We start from the raw sequence: 16089 nt of genomic DNA on the forward strand, positions 1-16089 counted from the left end.
TGTGACCAGTTCATTAGTGTCCCGATAATGCCTGTTAATGGCGGCTGAGACTGGAATACTATTTTGTAACCAAATTGTATGATGCCGAAGACCCAGGTGTCTGATGTCGGGCAATGGATGGTGTAAGGAGGGAGTAGAGGGCTTACCACCTTCTCTGAAATGACCCCATGAGGGTCTGTATGGTCTGGTTCCTTGGCCACGCTGAAACACGCGCAATTTATTTTAGACACAGTTTAAAAGTATTTTTTCACAGTAAAACAGGTTTAAAAGTCACTGCAATGTCAATGCACCTCATTGACATTGGTGCCCCTACTACCTTGTAAGTGCCACATACTTCAAAACTAACTGAAAACGTTAGATTATTATCATAACCTTGGTTCCCTGAAATAGAAATATAACCATTACCTCATGGGTACTTATCCACTAATACCGTCTAACCTGAATAGATACAGCAAAGCTGCAGGTAGTGCTTATGACGTAGTCGTGCCCGCCCCCAAGGGTATAAACAAGCACTGACGAGTTTCATCATAATTTTTCCTTCAAGAATGCTGCAATCATAGACACAGTGACCTTGAAGGTTAATGGTTACATTTCTATTTCAGGGAACAGGGTTATGACAATAACCTAACGTTCTTTATCAAGAAATGCCAAAGCTGCCGCAAGGCAATATTGCAGACCAACTGGAATGCTACAAGGCTTGGCAAAGACCATTTGCACGTTACCACGAGGAACCCAGTACAAGTAGATAGGGCTATAGCAATAACCCTTTCAGGACCAAGCATTTTTCAGTGGGAGGCTCCCTCAGGACCAGGTGTTATTTGGCTGTAGTGGATGCTCTTCCTATAAAAATTTAATACAAATCTATTTTTTACAGTAGTGTCCGTTTTTTTTTTCCCCTTGAACACTCGGGGGGAACGACATCTTATAGTACTTCAGAAGCCATACAAACTTTGCTCTTTTTTTTCCCATGGGACTTAGTCTCATAACAGATAAATAAAATTAAAAAAAAAAAAATGCTCAGACTGCCTCCAACTTTGAGTTTTGTCCACATAATACGCCAATGTCTGCACTGGGCAAAGTGTATGGAGCTGCTGCTCTCTATCAGACTGGAAAGGAGGTGGAAGAAAAGCCTAAAACTCTATCGTCTGGTTCATGTGGAATGCAGAAGTGATTTTCAGCAAAAAAGCAGGATTAGTGCCAAGTGTGACTTCATCCCTGGCTTCTGCAAAAAAAAAAAGCTTGCATCTCACCCACCATTTAGCAGATGTAATTGCAAGCAAGAACGCCACTTTCATAGATAAATATTTCAGCTCTGCTGAATGCAAGTCCTTCAAGCACCACATTAAGCCTCACAGAGGGACAATGTCCTTCTAGGAGGCTGAAGCCACTGAGCTCCTTTCAAAACTTGCCCTGGAGAGACTGAATCAATTTTAATATGACAAGCTGAAATGGTTGTCAAACAGACCTTCAATGTAGAGGGGGATTTCCCCTCATCAAATAGGTTCTGTACAAATTGTAGTATAATGGGACAGGTTGTAGGGTCAAACCTCTTAGGCAGGCACCACATTTGAAAAACGCCACACACGCATTCTGTAGTGTGTCCTATTAGAAAGCCCCAGGTGGCTCAAATGGTGCCGCTCAGGGGCCAGACCCAGAGCTGCAGGCTCGAGATGCCACAATGTCCCCCGTGCCTGACTGAGCAGGTCGCGGCGTTTCAGCAAGCTCCACGGATGGCCAAGAACTATATCAGGGTTGAAAACCACAGGTCTCCTGGGCCAATAAGGGGCTACTAATAGTACCCTGGCTCAGTCCTGCCTGATCTTTTCCAGGCACAGTGGGAGCATGTTGAGTGGTAGAAAAGCATACAGAAGCAGCCTCAGCCATTGGCGTGCCAAGGCTTCTATTTGCCAGGGGTCCCCGACTCCAGTTATTGAGAACCAAAAGGGGACAATGGGTCAATTCTTGGGAAGCAAACGGGTCCACCTGTTCTCTCCCAAACCGTTGCCAAAGTGAGGCACACCACTTCTGGGTGAAGACTCCATTCTGAGGCACTGGGGACTCTCCTTGAAAGGAGGTCCGCTGCCCAATTTGTCACCCCGGGCAGATATACTGCCCGCAGTAGGAGGCTGTGTGGTCCAGTGGTTAAAGAAAAGGGCTTGTAACCAGGAGGTCCCCGGTTCAAATCCCACCTCAGCCAATGACTCATTGTGTGACCCTGAGCAAGTCACTTAACTTCCTTGTGCTCCATCTTTCGGAGTCCTAAGTCCACCATAGTGAACCAGTCGCCTGGCCTTATTGACTGCAACAACTGCTGCATAGATAACATTTTGAACCTCCGTCGACTCTAATATGGATTGACCGTCTGAGGTCGAGGATTGGTTTGAGGCCACCATCCGGTTTGGTGACCAGGAAGTACCTGGAGTAAAAACCTTCAAAAGTGAAGAGGATGAACTGTGCAAATAGCCCATTTCTGCAGCAGGGCTATCACCTCCTGAGACAACACCAATGCGTCTCGTGAATCCGTAACTAACGTAGTCACGTCCCGAAATGGAGGAAAACCGTGTCTGAATTCCAGAGAATAGAATTCCAGAGAATACAGTACTGAGCGCCCAGGTGTCCGAGGTGCATTGACGCCAGTACTCCAAGGGACACTGAAAAGGGGAACTGGGCCTGTGGCAGCAAAATGCTAGGATTGCTGCTTTGCTTGAGGCTTAGCCCGAGGCTTTTGCCGCTGCGCTGGACGGTGCAACTTATTGAAGTTTCCTCTTTGCGCAGCCGCAGATCGGTTGTGGAAACCTCTTCTGGCTTTAGCAGGAGCCGGCTGGGCCGGCCTCTGAGGTTGTTAGAACCTTGGCCGCCAGTTGGGAGCAGGTCTACGTACTGGGGAGGTCGCTTGGGAAGCTCACACACCAGTTCCTTCGCAGACTCCCACACCCAATGAGAGCGCTGCAGCATATCACCTACCGCAGGACCAAAAGCGTGTCCTGGAGTAATGGGAGCATCCAGCAATGGTGCCTTATCCACTATACGGACCCGAGACAGCCAGAGCTGACGTCTTGCGGCTATTAACGCAGCAAGGTTCCTACCCAATGCCTGCCCATTTTGAAATACAGAGCAGGTTCTTACTCACCAGCAGCAGTTCCTCGATCTGCTGTGGTGTGTGTCTGTGGCTCTGTGAAAGAGATTTTAACAAACAGCTATGGTAAGCCACCAAGATGCGGTTGCCCAGCCACACGGCAAACGCACCAGCTGAGCAAGCCTCCTTGAAAATAATCTCTGAAACCCTGCATTATTTATTTGGGCAGGTAGTGTCATTGTTCAAAAGCGCTAGGTTTGGGGCTTTCATTAGTGATGCAATAGTAGCATTTACTGGTGGAAAAATCAGCCAAGCCAAGCTTTTCTGCCTCCTTTAAGCTGTACAGCGTCCCCAAGGAACATGAAGCAGCAGGTGCTATAGCCAGGTGATCCCAGGATGAATGCACTTCAAAAGAGGAAATCCTGATGTACCAGAGGATACACCTGAGAAGGAGCGGGATCATCCTCAAAAACTGAGTGTTTCCACTTGTCATCTACAGGTTATGGGGCATTTAACCCTTTGAGTAGTATGAACGTACTGGTACATTCTGCAACTTTAAACTTGAATTACTGAGCCTACAAAACTCCTGATCACACGAGGTTTCTGTAACACCTTTTACTGGTCTCTTGCGCCCTCTGCCAGATATTGACTGAATTACACATAATAAACCCAGTCACAGTGTTTGTAAACCGGCGAAAATCGCTCAGTGAGAAAAGTATTAGTAATAATACTGAATCCAGATTCCTATTTAAATTCAAATACATACAATTCTTCCACTGAATTGGATGTCAACGAGTGCGTCGGTGAAGACATAAGCAAAGAATATTTACCATCAACATCAAGTGACAGCGAAGAGGCGGCGCCAAGCTCTGTGCGTTGCTCCATGCTTCAGGAGTATCATACGCTGAAGCATTAGACACTCACTTCCTCCGCCCCCACAACCTGTAATGATTTATTCATGTCTCTCTCTCGCCCTTTTTATTGTTAGGACGTGTTGTGGTTGTTCCACCCCGCTGTTTATTGTCTACATGGTATTTTTTAGTCAAAACCTTTCCCTATGACCAAAAAAAAAAAGAAGTTATTTACAGTAAAAATGATATGTAAGATGCAAGCTCTAGAAAGAGTGCAAAGAGCAACCAGAATTCTCCTGGTTTATAAGGCATGTCGTATGCAGACAGGCTAAAAATTAAATCTATTCAGTCTTGAACAAAGAAGACTACGCGTTGATCCGATTCAAGCATTCAAAATCCTAAAAGGTATAGACAATGTCAACCCAGGGGACTTTTTTGACCTGAAAAAAGAAACAAGGACCAGGGGTCACAAATGGAGATTAGATAAAAGGGGCATTCAGAACAGATAAAGGGGCATTCAGAACAGAATGAGGGTCTGGAACCAACTCCTCAGTAATGTTGCTGAAGCTGACACCCTGGGATCCTTCAAGAAGCTGCTTGATGAGATTCTGGGATCAAAAAGCTACTAACAACCAAACGAGCAAGATGGGCTGAATGGCCTCCTCTCGTTTATAAACTTTATGTTCTTATATTTCGTCAGTATTCATTACATATCAACATGTAGCTTTCAGCTTGTTTGTACACTGTACTCGTAATAATCAAGCGCATGCAGAGACAAAAAAAACCTCACTCCTGTAAGACTGGCAGTACATTTTAGGACTCACTACTCAAAAGGGTTAAATCAGCGTCAAAAGCTCTGCTGACAATGTTATATGCGCTACTGCTGTTGCACTATCCGAGTCACCCTCCTCAGAGGGGAACTCTTGATCTAGACAGCAGATCCTCTTGCTGCCATTCTGCGTGTACTACTCCGTTGCTCTAACGGCACAGAGGGAGCAGGTGAAGCTAGTGCAGTCGCGCAGTAGCTCAGCCAACATGTTGCCCTGTTGGGAGACTGCCTCCTAGAGCTTATCCAACTGCTCAGAGTTCTCTGATCTATGAGGCCGGTGGCTCTTCCTGAGGAAGCAAAATGCAGGGATGCCCACCTGAATAGCATCTGGCTTAACAAAACACAGCTCTAAGACTGGAGGCAGCCTGCTGTCAAGCCGTGACAGCCTTCGCAATGGCACTGCAAGCAGAGAGGGAGTTCAATCCCGGGGAAGGGGTAGCGGAGCTGCCGGCTTCTTGCGGGGCACAAGGCCGTTGAGGGACTAACAAAACAACCACGGCTGAGTGTACAAACGTGAAGTAAATTTTACTAAAAGATGTGAAAACAAATCACAGTAAGTGTTAAAACACAAGCAAAAAGTCAGATAACACTTTGTGTCACTTATCTGTTCGTAGATCTCTCTCCAGGCGGTAAAAGGAAAAATGAGACGATACTTATGTCAGTGGTCGTTTATGCCCTTGGGGGCGGGCACGACTACATCATAAGCACTATTTGCAGCTTTGATATATCTATTTCAGGTCAGACGGTATTAAAGGATAAATACCCACGAGGTAATGGTTACATTTCGTACTTGATAGGGAACTCTGAATACTCTCAAAAAAACTTCTGCTAACAAGTTTCATTAAGCGCTTCTCCAGATGTATGTTAAAATGTGTGCAGCGTGGCACGTGTACGACCGCCTCCACTGTATCCCCTCCGCAGGGGGCTTTTCACCAGCAGGGGGTAATAAATTAATACATTCTGTGTTTAGCATCAGTTTGGTCCTATTCATGTTCTAGCATTAACCTGGTCCTCTAAAATCAGGACTATCCATTGACATGTTATATTAGAAATGAGACCCGATCCCCCCACAACCCAGGCAATAACACACTCCAGGGTCCCACATACACACGCTAGGGGTGTTTGTAACGAGGCTAGTCAAGTTAAAAAGGCCAGGTCTGTGGATTTTGGTCCACATTTGAACACCCTGGAGTGAAATGGTTGTCAAGGGTATCGGGCAGAGTGGTTCCGAAAGTGCTGGTAGGGTGATACAGCTACACAAGTTGGAACACTTGTTAACCAATGAGATTACTCCGTCTATTTTAGAATAGACTCCTAGTCGCTGCCCTCACCAAGTTTGAGATGTGCACGATGTTGGTAGTTTTGCCGCGGGGGGGGGAGGGGTGCTGTGCGGTGCGGACTGGGTCGTCAATGGTGACCGACATCCCACTCTTCTGTTGGTTGATGGAGCGCCGCACTAGAGTGCCACTAGGTGTTGCTGTGGAGACAGGAGAGAGGGGTGAGGCTGCACACCTTAACTTGTTTATTTTATTTTTTGACTAAACTAAATCTGAAGAACAATTTACATTATATAAGATACAATTATGTAGTGTCAATGCCTTTTCAGTTATTAAACATTCGATAGTGCTGAATATCTACTAAAAGAAACTTAAATAATTCATTGACAAGTGTTTTCACTAGAAGTCTTTGAAAAAATAAATCTTTTGGCACCTCCCAACATCAATAACAATTCTTGTTTCATCATTTTTTGGTTCTGGTATAAAGCAATTCCATGTACCTTTCTTGACGTCAGTTTCCCCGGTGACTGGCAGCTGGGTCTCCATGGTTACGCTCTGGGGTTCCTTCCTCTCCTCTTCCTCACATCCAGCATCCTCCTTTCCTCCCTCCTTGTGTGTTTCCTTCTGTCCATTCTCCTGGGCTTCCACAGGTACCACCTGAAACAAACAAAAACACAGTTGATTCACCAAGTGTCACATCCAGAGGGACAGGCACCTGCATATTTGTGCTACAGAATATGCTTACCAAGTTCCAATCACAATTGGGAAAAACAGTTGTTTAGACAACCTATTAGCCTGACACATACATACAAAGACAGACAGGCACCGCCAGATTCTGATCACCTTAGTAAACCTGCGATACAGAATGTCGTCACCAAGTGTCACCACAATTAGCTAATTAGGCGCCTAGTTAATGTCCGTCTCCTAGGATCCTTGAGGAGGTCCAGAAGCATTTAAAACTAGAAAGGAAGGGGGGAGAAAACAAAAAAAACAGAAGGGAGACCACATCAAAACAAGGGCAACAACTCAGGTAAGACAACTATTAAATGTATTTATCTAAATGCTATAAGTCTCAGAAACAAAATGTTAGAACTTGAAGCTACTGCACTAACAAGTAACTACGATGTGATAGGTGTTACAGAAACCTGGTTGTCTGAGAGTGATGGAGACGAATATAATATTAGTGCACACTGTATAGGAAAGACAGGCAGGACAGAAGAGGCGGAAGGGTAGCGCTATACATAAGAAATAGTCTTGAAGCCCAGGTGTTAAATCTGGACGAAAAACACAACGCCGAATCAATATGGGTCAGAATAATGGACAAAAATTCAAAGGGCATGATAGGAGCATGCTATAGACGGCCAAACTCAGACGTGAGCAAAATAAAACTGTTATACAATGACATTAGAAATGCGTATAGCAAAGGAGAAGCCATACTAATGGGGGATTTCAACGTACCCCATATAAAATGGGAAATCCTGGTGGGGAGCACAGCGGACGGAAATGAAATGGTGGAAATGACAAATGACTGCTTCCTAATGCAATTTGTCAAGGCACTGACTAGAGGGGAGGCATGCCTTGATTTAGTTTTTTCGATAACAAAGACAGAATAACTAAAAACAGAGGTCAGAGAGCCATTGGCAAACTCAGACCACAAAATGGCCTCATTTGAAGTGATTTTTAAAACCCCAAAAGTAAATGACTAAAGCTAAGGTTTACAATTTTAGAAAAGCAAACTATGAAGGTATGGAACAGAGACTAACAGAAGTAGATTGGAGTAAAATAGAGAAAACATCTACAGAAAAAGGCTATTTTTTAAAAATGTAGTACTAGAGGTGCAAAACAATTGCATCCCAAAAGTAGACAAATCTAAATCTAAAACAAAAACGGCCAAAAACGGTTTAATAGATCAATTAAAAAATACAGTGAAAAAAGGCACTTTACAAAGCGTTCAAAGGGACCAAAAACAAAGTACACCGAGAAAGTACTTGGAACTGCAAACATCAAAAAGGAAGTTAGAAAGGCCAAGAGAGAGATAGAAATCAATATTGCTAAGGGGGCTAAAACCAATTCTAAAACGTTTTTCCAATATTATAACAGCAAGAGAACATTCAAAGAGGAGGTTAAATGTCTAAGAGACACAAATGGCAAAATCATAGACGAAGAAAAAAAAATAGCAAATATATTAAATGATTACTTTTCACAGGTTTTTACAAAGGAGGACACAGACAACATGCACCACATGTCGACCTGTTCCTGTCCAGTTTTAAGTAACTTTAGCATAACAGAGGAAAAAGTGTTAAAGGGACTAGGAGCTCTTAAAATAAACAAATCCCCTGGGCCGGATGAGATCCTCCCAATAGTACTCAAAGAAATGAAAGAAGTTATTTACAAACCGCTAACCAAGATCATGCAACAGGCTCTTGACACAGGGGTTGTACCGACAGACTGGAAAATTGCAAACGTAATACCGATCCACAAAAAGGGAGACAAAGCCGAACCAGGTAACTGCAGACCAATAAGCCTGACTTCTATTATATGTAAATATATGGAAACTATAATAAGATCCAAAATGGAAACGTACCTATATGGTAACAATATCCTGGGAGACAGTCAGCATGGTTTTAGGAAAGGGATATCGTGTCTAACTAACCTGCTTGATTTTTTTGAGGATACAACATCGACAATGGATAATTGTAAAGCATACAACATGGTTTATTTAGGATTTCCAGAAAGCTTTTGACAAAGTCCCTCATAAAAGATTAATTCTCAAACTGAACGCAGTAGGGATTCAAGGAAATGCAAGCACATGGAATAGGCAGTGGTTAACATGTAGAAAACAGAAAAGTACTGATTAGAGGGGAAACCTCAAAATGGAGCGATGTAACCAGTGGTGTACCACAAGGATCAGTATTAGGTCCTCTGCTATTCCTAATCTACATTAATGATTTAGAATCTGGTATAGTAAGCAAACTTGTTAAATTTGCAGAAGACACAAAAATAGGAGGTGTGGCAAACACTGTTGCAGCAGCAAAGGTCATTCACAGCATTTAGAACTGGGCAGACACATGACAAAATGACATTTTAATAGAGAGAAGTGTACTGCACACAGGCAATACAAATATGCATTATAAATATCATATGGGAGATACTGATATTGAAGAAGGAATCTATGAAAAAGACCAGGAGTTTATGTTGACTCGGAAATGTCTTCGAGACAATGTGGAGAAGCTGTACAAAAAATAAATAAATAAAATAAAAAGGTCAACAAGATGCTCGGATATATTGTGAGAAGTGTTGAATTTAAATCAAGGGAAGTAATGTTAAAACTCTACAATGCATTAGTAAGACCTCACCTAGAATATTGTGTTCAGTTCTGGTCACCTCGTTACAAAAAGGATATTGCTGCTCTAGAAAGAGTGCAAAGAGCAACCAGAATTATCCAGGGTTTAAAAGGCATGTCGTATGCAGGCAGGCTAAAAGAATTGAATCTGTTCAGTCTTGAACAAAGACTACGCGGTGATCTGATTCAAGCATTCAAAATTCTAAAAGTTATTGACAATGTTGATCCAGGGAACTTTTTCAACCTGAAAAAAGAAAACAAGGACCAGGGGTCACAAATGGAGATTAGATAAAGGGGCATTCAAAACAGAAAATAGGAGACACTTTTTTACACAAAGAATTGTGAGGGTCTGGAACCAACTCCCCCCCCAGTAATGTTGTTGGAGCCGACACCCTGGGATCCTTCAAGAAGCTACTAACTGGGATCAATAAGCTACTAACAACCAAACGAGCAAGATGGGCCGAATGGCCTCCTCTCATTTGTAAACTTATGTTCTTACGTCAAGCTTTAGAGTTAGACATTATCTCCATATAGTCCCAGATTCTGACCCTTCAGTAAACTTGTTTGTTTTGTTTACCTGTGTGACAGTCCTGCAGATTTTGAGTGCCCTGTCCTGCTGACCGGGTTCCTCTCTCCCATCTCCCCTCTCGTTCTCCTCCCCAGACAGGCGCCCTTCATCAGGGTGCAGATCCAGAACGGCCTCCTGGCCCACCACAGACATTGGCTTCATATCAGGAATCAAGCTCTGGAACAGCACAGAGAGGGACAGATTAACTTTAGTGCTGGGGCAGTGGATACACGTCTTTAACCCTTTGCGGTCCATTTATTCAGCGCGCCAGGTCCAATTTATTTTCACACGCGCAGTTTATTTTAGAAATGCCGTTTAATTTTTTTTTTTTCACAGTAAAACAGGTTTAAAAGGCACTGCATATCAACAGGACACTCAGTACTGCATCTCCAGCCCCGCCCCACCCATTGTTTGCTGTATTTTTCACATACCTCTACATAGTCGTGCATACTGATAAATCATCTCCTGATCACTCGTATCACCAAACTCCTCAATAATGTGATCCAAGTCATTATTTTATTACTATAAAATCTCAAAAAGCTCTGCAAAAAGTCTGTGATATTCTTTGAGCGCTGGATGCAGAAGCAGCTATCTTCTTTGTTTATGGCCATGTTATCTCTGTGGTGCCGGGGCTATGTGTATTGCTCAGATCCGCCCATATTTTATTTTTTCGGCTTCTCTCCGCTCAGATCGGTCTCACTCGGCCATTGAATGGTTGTTTTCTCTGTTTCTCTGACTAGAGACCTGTGTTTTACGTCTTTTTGATGATGTCGGACAGGGTCCGACATTGGACCGGAACGGGAAAATTCTAATGTCGGACCTGGTCCGACATAGGACTGCAAAGAGTTAAAGCTCAATTAAAATACAAGAACTCCAGAAATGTAGTTGTGTCAATGCATAGCAAAACCCCAGAATTTACTTTAAACTGGATTGCAGTTCTCTAGGTAGGAGAAAAAGCTGGTATCCGGAAATTAATTTTTTTGCGAATCCATCCAAAAAAAAAACAAAAAAGAAAAAAAAAACCTCGGTACCAAGATAAGCTTGGTAAATCCAATGACAGGTGTTTTGACTAGAAATCTTAAATCTTCAAGACACTGAGAAAGACATTGAATTACATAGTTAATTTTAGTATTTGTAAACTGTAAAACAAATGTTGCTTGTTTGTGCACAGATTACTGTTGACCAGTCCAATATTTAATGAAATGGATTACCCACTACAGACTTGTATTCTTCTATTTCAATGCCTCATCATATTTTACCTTGAGTGATTCTGTTGTGATGCTGATGGAAGGTTTCTTGGCAGTACCAGCGGTGCTGGAACCCCAGCGCCTTTTCCTTCCTATCTGGTTCCCGTCTGCTTCCCCTCCCCCTGCTCCCCCACCTGGGACTGCAGCTGCTGCACTGCCCCCTGCTGGCTCAGCGGTGGAAACTGCAGGAAGAAACTTACTGGCTGCTGCAGGCACCACAAACAGAGAGGGGAAATGAAAATCAATCCACAAACACACCAGTTATTTGTGGTGTCAGTGGAATTATTTCTTATTATTGGATGGTTCAGGGTTACAGCTATTAATATATCCACTGGGAGAGTAAACTTCACAAATCATTACTGCAGCAGGTAAGTGCTGCCGAGTATGGGGGTTAGAAAAGGGTTAAACATTTAGAATCGTGCCTGAACTTTTAACCATTGTCAATTATAGGCCTGTTTGCATGCAGTGAAGGCCAGTTTATTTCATATTCAGTATTTCTTCAGACAGACAGACATCTCCATATAGCCCCAGAACATTAGGCTATTATCATAACCCTGGTTCCCTGAAATAGGAATATTAACCATTACAAAATGGATGTTCCCCTTTAAGATACCCAAATCTGAAACTTTATACCAAAGACTCTCAGAGCAATGTGATGCAGCTGCTGCTCCGCCCCCGAGAGCTACATAGGAGCTGCACACAGACAACAATGTCACTTTCCTCTTTTCTTCGAGAACTGCGAGCATGAACACTGCAAATCCAAAATTAATGGTTAATATTCCTATTTCAGGGAACCAGGGTTATGAGAATAACCTAGCGTTCCCTTTCAAGTAGGGAATATTAACCATTACAAAATGGGTGAGTATACCCAAGCTATCGCAAGGACATGGTTGTACACCACTGAGCTATAAAACGAAGCCGAAACTGCCTTCTGCTTGTTAATCAGTATCCCAGCAACATTTAAGCAGCCCTCAGCACTCAAGTGCAGAACACAGGGTTCTGTGGATCTAAGACATTCAGGTCGGTAGAATCTTGTAAAAGTATGGGGGGAAACCCACACTGCTGCACTGCATATGTCCTGGAAAGATGCACCCTGGAACAAAGTTCATGAAGTCGCTTGAACCCTGGTGGAATGGCGAGTGAGCTTCTCTGGCGGAGACAGATTGGCCAGTTCATAAGCAGTCTTAACTATGCCCGTCAACCACTTAGACAGACGCTGATTAGACAAAGCCTGTCCCTGGTATTTAGCCCTGCAGCAGACAAAAAATTGTTCTGACTGCTTCCAGCTTTCAGTCCTGTCAAAATAATACGCTAATGCCTGCACTGGGCAAAGCGTATGGAGCTGGAGCTCCCCGTCAGACTGATTAACATGAAAAGCCTAGATGTTGCGGCCTCTAAAAAAAACACAGGCTCTCGATACTGAGAATGCTTGCACTTCACTCACCTGCTTAGCGGAGGTGATTGCAAGCAAGAAAGCCGCCTTAAAAAAGACAAATTTGAGCTCAACTGAGTGCATGGGCTCAAATGGAGGTTTCATCAGTACATTAAGCACTACGTTCAACCTCCAACGAGGAACTGTATCCTTCATCAGTGGCCTAAGCCGGCGGGTGCCTTTCAAAAAATTGCCCCGCCAGGAAATGAGCTCCTGGGAGACAATCGATTTGTACATGGCACACCGAGATGGCTGCCAAATAGACCTTTAACTCTTTGCAGTCCATTTATTCAACGCCTGTCAGGTCTAATTTATTTTCAAACAAGCGGTTTATTTTACATGCATGGTTTAAAAGTAAATTTTATTCACAGTAAAATAGGTTTAAAAGGCACTGCACCCCTTGTTCGCTGTATTTACCACATATTTCTTCATAGTCATGCATACTAATAAATCATCTCCTGATCACTCGATTTATCACCAAACTCCTCAATAATGCTACCCAAGTCATTATTTTGTTACTATAACATCTAAAAAAGCTTGGCAAACGTCTGCAACTTTCTTTGAGTGCTGGATGCGGAAAAAGCAATCTTGTTTGTTTAAGTCTGTGTTATCTCTCGGCCACTGAAAGCTTTTCTCTGCTTTTTCTGGAGAAAAACCGACAAAGGACCTGTGATTAACGCCTTTTTGATGATGTCGGACAGGGTCTGACACAGGACCGCAAAGGGTTAAAGTAGAAGGTGATTTCCCCTCATCAAAAAAGGTCCTGTAAAAATTGCAGTATAACTGCCATAGGGCATGTCGCGGGTTCAAAACTACGAGGCAAGCACCATGCCTGGAACATCCCCAGTTGTACCCATACTGGGAATGGGTAGAGGCTGCCTTGGTATTTTGCAGGGTGTCAACGTCAATCACCCTGTTCGATAAGCCAAGCCAGCTCAAACGTAGCCATTCAGGGGCCAGACCCAGAGCTGTAGACTCGATAGGTTGGGGTGCCACAAAGTGCCCTACGCCTGACTGAGCAGGTTGCGGCGCATCAGCAGTTCCCACAGTTGGCTTCAGAAGCTGCATTAGAGATGAGAACCACTCTCCTGGGCCAGAATGGCGCTACTAGTAGCACCATAGCCCAGTCCTGCCTGACCTTCTCCAGGCATAGTGGGAGTAGCGTAAGCGGTGGAAATGCATGGTGTAGACATGCTGGCCATAGATGTCCTTTTATGGAGAACCACAGGGGACAGTGTGCTGACTTCTGAGGCAAAAAGGTCTATCTCTGCTATTCCAAATCTCTCCCAAATGAGGCTCACTACCTCAGGATGGAGTCTCCACACACTGCACTGCTAGGGACTTCGGGAGGAGATCCGCAGCCCAATTGATCACTCCAGGCAGGTGGACTGCCCGGAGTGAGAGGAGGTGGTTCTTTTGTGCCCACAGCAGAAGCTTGTGGGCCACACGGTGGACACTGGGTGGCCTCAGACCACCCTGGTAATTGATGTAGGACTTTATAGACGTGCTGTCCGTATGGACGAGCATGCGTCTCCCCCGAACCTGCTCCAAAAGTGCTTGCAAGGACAGGTACACTGCCTGCAGTTCTAAAACACACCTCGTACACCTCTACACATTCCACCCCAACCAGTTAGACACATCCGTGATGATGACCACTAACTGGCTTGTCCAGGTAGTTAAGGACTCTGATGCCTCCGAGTCTCAATGGGGCCAGTATAGCCTCCATACATTTTGTAAAAACGCGTGGCGCTAGGATGGCCAAAACGGCACAACACAGAACTGGTATTCTGTTCCCTGAAAGGTGAACCTCGGGTATTTCCTGTGCGCTGGTTTTATGGGGATGTGAAAATAGACATCCTTTAGGTCCACCATAGTGAACCAGTCACCTGGCCTGATGGAAAGCAACAGCAGTTGCAAAGTCAGCACCTTGACAGTTGTTATTGTCATGCCCAGCAAAGGAGCCAATCTGTACAGTATTGAGAACCCAGGGGTCTGTGGCTCCTGGAGAAGGGGCCCTGGACCTGTGGCAGCAACATCCTAGAGCTGCTGCTTCTTCGCCTGAGACGCAGCTTGCGCCTGTTGCCTAAACACGGGGAGCTTGAAAGTCACCTGCCGGTTGCGGGCTGTTTCCGGGCGTGTCCACCAAAAGTGGAAGCAACCTGCTGCACCAGTTTCTTGTGAAGCTGGGGCTTAAGGTGCGCTTAGGGAGAAGCAGCTCCAGTTCTTTAGTGAACTCCCGTGCTCGCTGGGATCATTGCAGCATCTCGTCCACTGCCGGGCCAAACGTGTGACCTGGGGGGACCGGAGCATTTCAGCAGGACAATGACCCGAATCACAAAGCCAAAGCCACACTGGAGTGGTTGAACAAGAAGAGAATTAATGTTCTTGAGTGGGCCAATCAAAGTCATGACCTGATTCCAATCGAAGATTTATGGCAAAACTTGAAGATTGCAGTCCATCGACGATCCACAACAAACTTACCAGAACTGGAGCAATTTTCCAGTGAAGAATGGGCAAAAATTTCACCATCCTACTGTGCAAAGGTATTTCTACAAGTACTGACTTAAGGGGCTGAATACGTATGCAACCAGTAAATTTCATTTTGTACATTTTCTTTGCAAGTTTTGCTGACATTTAACCTCCTCCTCATATAACAGTGTTCAGTTTAACCACTACAGCTTTGAATAAAAAAAAGTTTGTTTGAAACTGCATACATTATTTGTAATTCAACAAAATGTGATATATATAGGGCAGCTGGCTCTTTGAGCTCAAATTTATATATATATATATATATATATATATATATATATATATATATATATATATATATATATATATATATATATATATATATAGTGTCAGTGCACACAGTAGACCGTATCAATGGACACAAGGGGCAGCGTCAATGCCACTTGCTACCGGCACTTGGTACCAACACAGTGCACTCAGTACCGACACTGTGCACTCTGTACCAATGATAACCTCGGCCCCGGGAATTGGTACCAGGAGCTACAGTGTCGCAGTTACAATTAACGGTGTGCTAACAGGGATGTCCATCTTTAAAAACAGCCACTGGCTAACCTTCCAGTCAGTACAGACACGAGACTGGAAGCAGCCTGCTTGTAAACAAGCCTTTGTTAAAGTGTGCTGATAGCTACACTAACACAGCAACGAGCTGCTAAAGGCACACCCACAGTAGCTGCTCTATTTCGTTTCAATCCTTACTCTGTAATAAAAAAGAAAAACAATATTAATCTATTATAATATACAATAATTACACAGAAATGGATAATGCAAAGCGAACACAGTTCAACACAATTTTAAAAACCCAGCGGAGTAGAAACAACACAAGCACAAACCAATTTGCTAAGGTCCTGGGAAGGACGGCACTTGAGCTGCAGGCTTCCCGCTGAGCACTCCGCTATAATGCATGAAAAGCTAGAAATAAACCATTTTTACTTCAGTG

The 16089-nt window shown here is 43.9% G+C and overlaps 1 protein-coding gene across 4 annotated transcripts in view; it reads right to left on the reverse strand.

Moving 5' to 3' along the window:
• LOC117398134 (apoptotic chromatin condensation inducer in the nucleus) overlaps nt 1-16089 on the reverse strand; it is a 170857-nt gene that overhangs the window by 25393 nt on the left and 129375 nt on the right. For all 4 annotated transcript variants that reach the window (XM_059016843.1, XM_034912979.2, XM_059016844.1 and 1 more), the window contains 4 exons: nt 11204-11397; nt 9954-10121; nt 6534-6690; nt 6088-6233 (listed from right to left, as the gene is read on the reverse strand). In XM_059016843.1, coding sequence (XP_058872826.1) covers nt 6088-6233; nt 6534-6690; nt 9954-10121; nt 11204-11397 — 665 coding nt within the window. The remainder of the gene's footprint in view (nt 1-6087; nt 6234-6533; nt 6691-9953; nt 10122-11203; nt 11398-16089) is intronic.

The sequence above is a fragment of the Acipenser ruthenus genome, chromosome 54, assembly GCF_902713425.1.
Source record: "Acipenser ruthenus chromosome 54, fAciRut3.2 maternal haplotype, whole genome shotgun sequence".
NCBI lineage: Eukaryota > Metazoa > Chordata > Actinopteri > Acipenseriformes > Acipenseridae > Acipenser > Acipenser ruthenus.